Source organism: Trichosurus vulpecula, chromosome 7 (assembly GCF_011100635.1).
Source record: "Trichosurus vulpecula isolate mTriVul1 chromosome 7, mTriVul1.pri, whole genome shotgun sequence".
In the NCBI taxonomy this organism is placed as follows: domain Eukaryota; kingdom Metazoa; phylum Chordata; class Mammalia; order Diprotodontia; family Phalangeridae; genus Trichosurus; species Trichosurus vulpecula.
The window spans coordinates 43,430,010-43,436,652 of NC_050579.1; the positions used below are offsets into that span (position 1 = coordinate 43,430,010).

Below are 6,643 nucleotides of genomic sequence, written 5' to 3' on the forward strand. Positions count from 1 at the left end.
CATTCTCACTCTGGGCTATGTGATAATAAAGAATTGACTCATCTTATAACTTTTGTACATTTTGTTTGACTTCACCTTCATATCCAAATGCATCCATCCCTTGTGTCCAACCAATCAAATATTCCTCAGAACAAGGAATAAAAAAATCAAAGAATCTTTGCAAAATCAATAAACAGGACCTCTGATTCTGACAGAATATGCCATTTTCCACAATCAAAGTCCTCCGTATCTGCAATGAAGAGAAGGTGCATTTTCTCATTTCTTTGTTGCCATATTCAGGAGTTAATGAATTATCTTTTAGTATTGTTTCTGAAACTGAAATACAACTTATATCTAGGACCCCTGGGATCAGTAGATTTGAGGAAAAGAGAGAAGGCCAATAAAGGTCCAGAAAACCTAGAATAATACCTAGAAAGGGAGGGTAGTTGAGGCAGAAGATAAGACCTGGGAGGTGGTCCTGGGCACTGGAATTGAGAGAACTCCATTAAAAGGAAAAAGAGTGAAAGAAGAATGATGGCTTTTCTGAGATTTGGGGGCTGTAACCAATGAAAGAGGGGCAATGCAATGCCAGAGAGGGGGCTTTTCTAAAAACTGAGAATGGGAGACAGTGTTGGATATGCCTATGCTCTGGGTCAAACAGACAACCAGGACCATGTAGAGAGGGAAAAGGTAAGTAGGGATAGATCATGTGTCCTTTAGCCAGCCCAATCTTAAATGATCTAAAATTAAGAGCTAGATTTTCCTGAATTCTCTTACAAGGCTCTGCTCCAAACAGAAGTTTGTTCCCCTGCCTGATGAGCCTCTCTCTTTTTTTACCTGTACTTCAGCCTTGGCCTTTCCCCAGTAAATCAAATCCAGAGACATCTGAGCCTTGGTCCATTTTTCCCTTCAGGGAAGGGTGGTTATCACAATTAACTGATTTCTACACAGACACTCTATGGATCCCCTTGAGACAGAATAAAGGGAACCTTACCCAGTCTCCCAACCATACCACCAACAGTCACTGCTGGTACAGTCTTTCAAGGCATAAATCAGTGAAGTATGTGTGGCTATTACCAAGAAGGGAGCCTTGAAGGAAGTTTTAAAGGGAGAGAAAAGAGAAGAGGAGGCAGCTGTAAGCAGAAAAAACAAATCTTTACTGTTGCTTGGGATAAATGAGGAAGAGAAAGATAATTTGAATGGGGGGAGGGGGTTTGAGGTAAAATGATGTGACAGACTTTGATTGTCTCCATCCCCTAAGAACCTCTGAACAGTTCAAATCAAGGCAGAGAGGAAGGAGGCTAAGAAGTGAGGAGAAAAGGGAGCCGAGTCAATCAATTGCCTCTTCTGCTCTTCTTAGGTTAGGGCACCAGATCAGCAGCAGCTCCCAGAGCTCCCACAGCAGCCCCCAGAACTCCCACAGCAGTCCCCAGATTGTTGGCTGCGCCCACTGCCACTATCACAGCAGTCAGACCTCTGGTGCCTGCGCCTGTGGGATCTTCTGTGATGGGAAAAGAGGCAGCAGCCACCCCCAGACCCAGAGCTACAGCATCCCCCAGAGCTGCAGCATCCTCCAGAGCTAGAGCCACAGCAGGAAGAGACTGGAGGAGGGCAGGGAGCCTGGGGAAGGCACTTGGGGGGACACTTGGGAGGACACTTAGGTGTCTGACACTTGGGAGGACACTTAGGAGGGCACTTAGGGGCCTGGCACTGCTGCTGGCTTTGCTGGCAAGACATCTTGGTGGGAGTTCAGTAAACCTGAAAGACAATATAGGGTTTTTTCAGATGGATCAAATCAATCCTCAAAAACTTTTTTCACTAGAATTGATCCACAATGTGATGAGGAATTTTGCCTAGAAGACATCAATATCCAGAAAGAAAAGGTTGAACAAAATTATTCCTGCATTCAAATACATGTAGGTTAGAATTTGAGTTGAGGGATCAAGCATTTGACATCAATTCAGGCAATTACCATCATTTTCTCTCTGTCTCTCCCTGTTTGTCTCTGTCTCTTTCTTTTCTCTTTCTCTCTTTTCCCCCCTCTCTGTCTCTCTATATACATGTGTGTATATTTATATACCTGTTGGGAATTGCAAAACTAGAAGAATTATGGTGGTATGTGTGTCCTAGAGGAGAGAAGGATGACTTCCCTCAGCATCCTGAGGATACCTTTTGAATTCCAGTTCATGAAAGTTTCAAGAAACTCATATTATTGCTCATCCTTTCCACCACCCTCACATAGATTCCAGACCATTTTCTGGTTATATTCTAGAGACATCAAAGCTGGTTCTCTATCAGTCTAGACCAAATCCAAAGTACAAGCTTCTATTCTTCACCAGCCATTGCACTTCTCACTCATACTAACTCTTTCCTCCTCCTCAGGCCCCTCTATGCATACATATTCCTTCATTCCTTCTGCTCTTTTCCTTCCTATTTTCCTCCTTCATACTCTCCTGCCCTCTCTTCCAACACTCTCCCCCAAGTCCTTCCCCAGGCTTTCATGCAGACACTCACCTTGATCACAGATATGGACAGGAACTCTCTGCTGAAGAACCAGTTTGGCTGAGGAGTGAGGGAGAGGGACACCTTTTATAGGGCATCCCAGGCTGAGCTCTTGGCATGAGACCCAACTCCCTAGGAGGAAGAGTGTCTTTCACAACCCAGGGCATGTGTCAGACAATTCCTGACATTCTCTAAACTGACATACATTGACATGTGCTAGCACATGGATCTTGGAGGTGTTGAGAGATGTTGGAAGACATCTTATTTGGATGACTCATTTTATAGATGAAGACACTGAGGCCCCTATACTCTTCAAATATCTTGTATGAAGTCACAGAAGTAGTAAGTCTATTTGTGGTTCGGTGTTTTCAATCGTATATGAAATTCATGATCCTATTTGGTGTTTTCTTATCGAAGATACAAAAAGGAATTGCCATTTCCTTCTGCAACCCATTTTACAGGAAAAGGAGGGTAATTTGATTTGCCCAGGGTCACACAGTTAGTCAGTGTCTGAGGCTGGATCTGAACTCAGGTCTACCCAGGTCTAGGGCTGGCCTTCTGTTCACTGACCCTCTTACATGCTCAGTAAGTAGATGGGCAAAGGTTTAAACCATGGTCCCCCAAAATGAAGGTTCTTTTTATTATTCCATGATTCCAGTTCTTTTAATTATTCTATGACAAAGCATATCTGTGGCAACTTCTCTAGTAAGAGGAGATAAAGATCATGCTTTCTATTAGAAATATTCTTTGAAAAGATTGGGAGCCCTCAGCTCAAATAGCAGTTTAAGGAATTGCCATGAAGTCTAGTCGTTGGGTAAAAGCTCTAGCACCATGAGTCACTTGGGCTCTGTCCACTTGTAGACATTTCTATGTGGTCCTGTGCCCTGTTATCTGGTAGGTGACACAGGGTAGGACAGTGGAAAGACCTCTTCAGTTGGAGTCATAGGATCTAAATGAAAATCCTTGCTCTGGATCTTATTGCCTGTGTGAGGAAAAGTAAGTCACTTCAATTCACAGGCTTTAGATTCCTCATCCCTAAAAGGAAGTGCCTCTGACCTCTGAGATCTTTCATCTTTCTAGCTATAATCCCATCATTGTCTCTTGGACCATTTCATTTTGTCCTTAGCTTCAGCTTTACTTATTTCTATGGGGTATCCACATTTTGGCTCCACTCCTAACATAGTCATCCCTCAAGAGAGACCTTCATACCTGTTCCACCATATCTCTCTCCCAGGTCTAAGACACACCCCTCCCTAAATCCCCACAATCCTTTGTTCAGAAGGCTACCCAAAGGTAAATTCATCTTTTCGTCTGTTCTTTCATCCATCTATCCATCCATTCATTCAGCAATTAGTTGAGAACAAAATTCTCTGCTATGAGCTTCTGAGCAGGAAGAAAGATGAATGAAACATAATCCCTGTCTTCTATAATATTACTGCCAATAGAAGCCAAAAATTATCTTGCCTTTTAAGGTTTGGTAAATGCTTTACATGTTCTATCTTATTTGACTCTTAGCACAATCCTGGGAGGTTGGTCCTGTGATTTCCCCCATGTGTAGTTGAGGAAAGTGAGTTTGAGAGGTTAAGTGACTTGCTTAGAGTTAAACAACTAGAAGCATCTGGGGGCAGGATTTCCATTCAGAAACTATAATCTAATCAGTGGATACCCAATTCACAAATAACTGTAATTCAGTATAAGATAATGTAAATATCATACAATTCCATGCTATAGAATGTCGGGGCAGTGAGGGATTATTTCTACCCGGCATCATCAGGATTATTTGATGGATGAGGTCTTGTTTGATGGAGGCAAGATGGAAATTATTTGTACTTTACTCTTTAGAGCCCTGTACTGTCTGTTTTTGTAGCACTCAGTATCATCTCTATGCCCTATCTACATGAATGTCTCCTAAGGACTGTGACACTCTTTTTCCATAATAACATGTTGCCACCCGTTCCATAGACAAATATTTCTTAATGCTTTTTAGGTTATTACACATATGTGACCCTGCCAAGACCTTGGAATACCTTGGATTAGATATAGCTTCCTCCTCTCTCAGAATGAAGTCATCCTCTAGGTCAATCACTTGTTCATTCTTTCTGGCTCTCTGTTTCTGTCTCTGTGTCTCTACTTCTCTCTGTCTGTCTGTCTGTCTGTCTGCCTCCCTGTCTCTGAGACATAGCCATGTAAAAGGTCATGTTCCCAGTCAAAAGCAAATAAGAAGGAAACTGTTTCACCATTGAGACCTACCAACATGAACTACTTGCAAGTCCTGTCCCAAACACTTTATTGTTGATTGTATTCATGTTGCATCTGGTAGTCCCATGGACAGAGATTGAGCTGATAATATCCAGAGGTTAGAGATTTGACTGTGATTGATCTGAGTAAGGTTAGAGGGAATGGATTTTAAGGAAACTTGGTCCATAAAAACCTAAATTTGTCATTAATTTTTACTTATGATAATAAAAAGATTTTTAAACTCCAAAAGTATTCCCCCCCCCCAAAAAAAAACCAAAGGAATTCAGAGTCTATTTTCTTAAAAAAAGCTTCCCTTGTTTACCAAACCCAGGATCCATGTTAACATTTTTGTTGTCTTTTTTATATTTAATGTTGCATAATACTATGGCAAAAGCCCTGGACATAGTCAGGGGATCTGGATTGAGACCTGGTTCTGCTGTTTCTCCCTGTAAGACCTTGTTTCAATCACTTACATTCTCAGAATCTCAATTATTCATCTGTAAAATGAGGAGATTGGATTCAATGACCTCTGAGCTCCCCTCTGCTCTAAATTCATCATCCTTTGGTCTTATCATTTAAAGTGATTTATTCTTGGGGATATCTCTGTAGAGAGGTCCCTGTATTCCTGACTTCAGTAGTGATGATACTGATGATGTTGATGATTGAAAAGGCAAAGGGATGAAAGATGTAACTGGGCCTTGCCAACTTGAAAGCACCATTTGAATGCCAGGTTTCTCTAGGAGGATTTCTATGATGAAGAAGACAGCAATGACAATGATGATGACAGGAAGGGATCCAGTGCTGCTTGTCACCTAGTCCCCACCCCACTAGTCAACTACAATTTTAGACACTCAATACAAAGTCCATGACTTGGAACCTGAAGGAATTTTTAAGACTCCCTGTACTTCTCCTCCCCCATAATGACTAGCACAGGAAAGAGGGTTCAGTGGTTAGGTAACATTTAAGTACATTCTATCAGCTTGGAGGCAAGAGCATTCCAGTGGTTTCTCTAGGTTCTTGTGATGTCGGGAGTGAAGAAGGATTTATTCGGGTTTCTGTTTGGGGATAGGAGAGACGAGGGTCTTTATAGAGGCTTGGAGGCCCAGAATGGAAGGGACTGGGAAGGAGGCTCTGCCAACAGAAACATTTGTCAGTAATAGGAGACGTTGAGAAAACTGGGTGGGATGAAGTAGAAAGCTTCAGATTATATAACCAGTATAGTTAGGAACGTTTTTTTTCTCCCTCTGCTGGAAGGAGTGGAGCTGACCCCATCATATGTAGCAAAGGAGGCCTAGTGGGTAGATTGCTGAACTTGGAGTCAGGAAGACCTGAGGTAGTATCCTGTCTCACCCATTGGGTGAATTTGGGTAAGTCACAGACTTTTCTCAACCTCATTGTCCTCATCTGTGAAACAGCAATAATGGCTCTTATCTCACATAGTTGTGAGGGTCCTATCAGATCAGAAAGGTAGAGTGCTTTCAACCTTAACTCACAGTTGACATGCTAGGAGGATGATGATGATGTGAGATCAGTGTGAAAGAGCCATGCAGCCTGTTGTTCAGCTTCCTCTTTCTGTGCAGGGCTCTGCAGTTGGGAGAGGGCTTTTCTCTCAGCATTCCCCAATCAGAAGAGGGCGAGGTGACCAGGCAGACCATCTTTCCCCAAACCTGGGGATTTAGGGGAGACACAGGAGGCAGAACCTTACATCCTTACCCTCAGAATTACCCTCCAGGATGCATTGTGAATGACTTGTGTCCTACCGCAGTATCTGACAATCCCTACCTCTTTCCTTGTCTGTTGAGGAGCTCTTTGTTTGGGGGTTGAGATCTTTGGATTTTTTTCCTTGTGTCTGCCTGGTCTCACTCTCCTCCTCCATCTACCAAATCTTCCCATCCTTCCTGTATTGGCTTCCCTGGGGACTTTT

General features: G+C 42.7%; 1 protein-coding gene across 1 annotated transcript; it reads right to left on the bottom strand.

Annotated features, from left to right (window-relative positions):
* Positions 1–1,353: 1,353 nt before the first annotated feature.
* LOC118857494 (late cornified envelope protein 5A-like) lies at positions 1,354–1,716 on the bottom strand. Its single transcript, XM_036768165.1, has one exon. It carries the CDS (start codon positions 1,714–1,716, stop codon positions 1,354–1,356), a length of 363 nt encoding a protein of 120 aa, XP_036624060.1.
* Positions 1,717–6,643: the final 4,927 nt, after the last annotated feature.

What these genes read in the sequence shown, in the direction of transcription:
- LOC118857494 (XM_036768165.1), bottom strand. Translation starts at nt 1,716, where the DNA reads ATGTCTTGCCAGCAAAGCCAGCAGCAGTGCCAGGCCCCTAAGTGCCCT.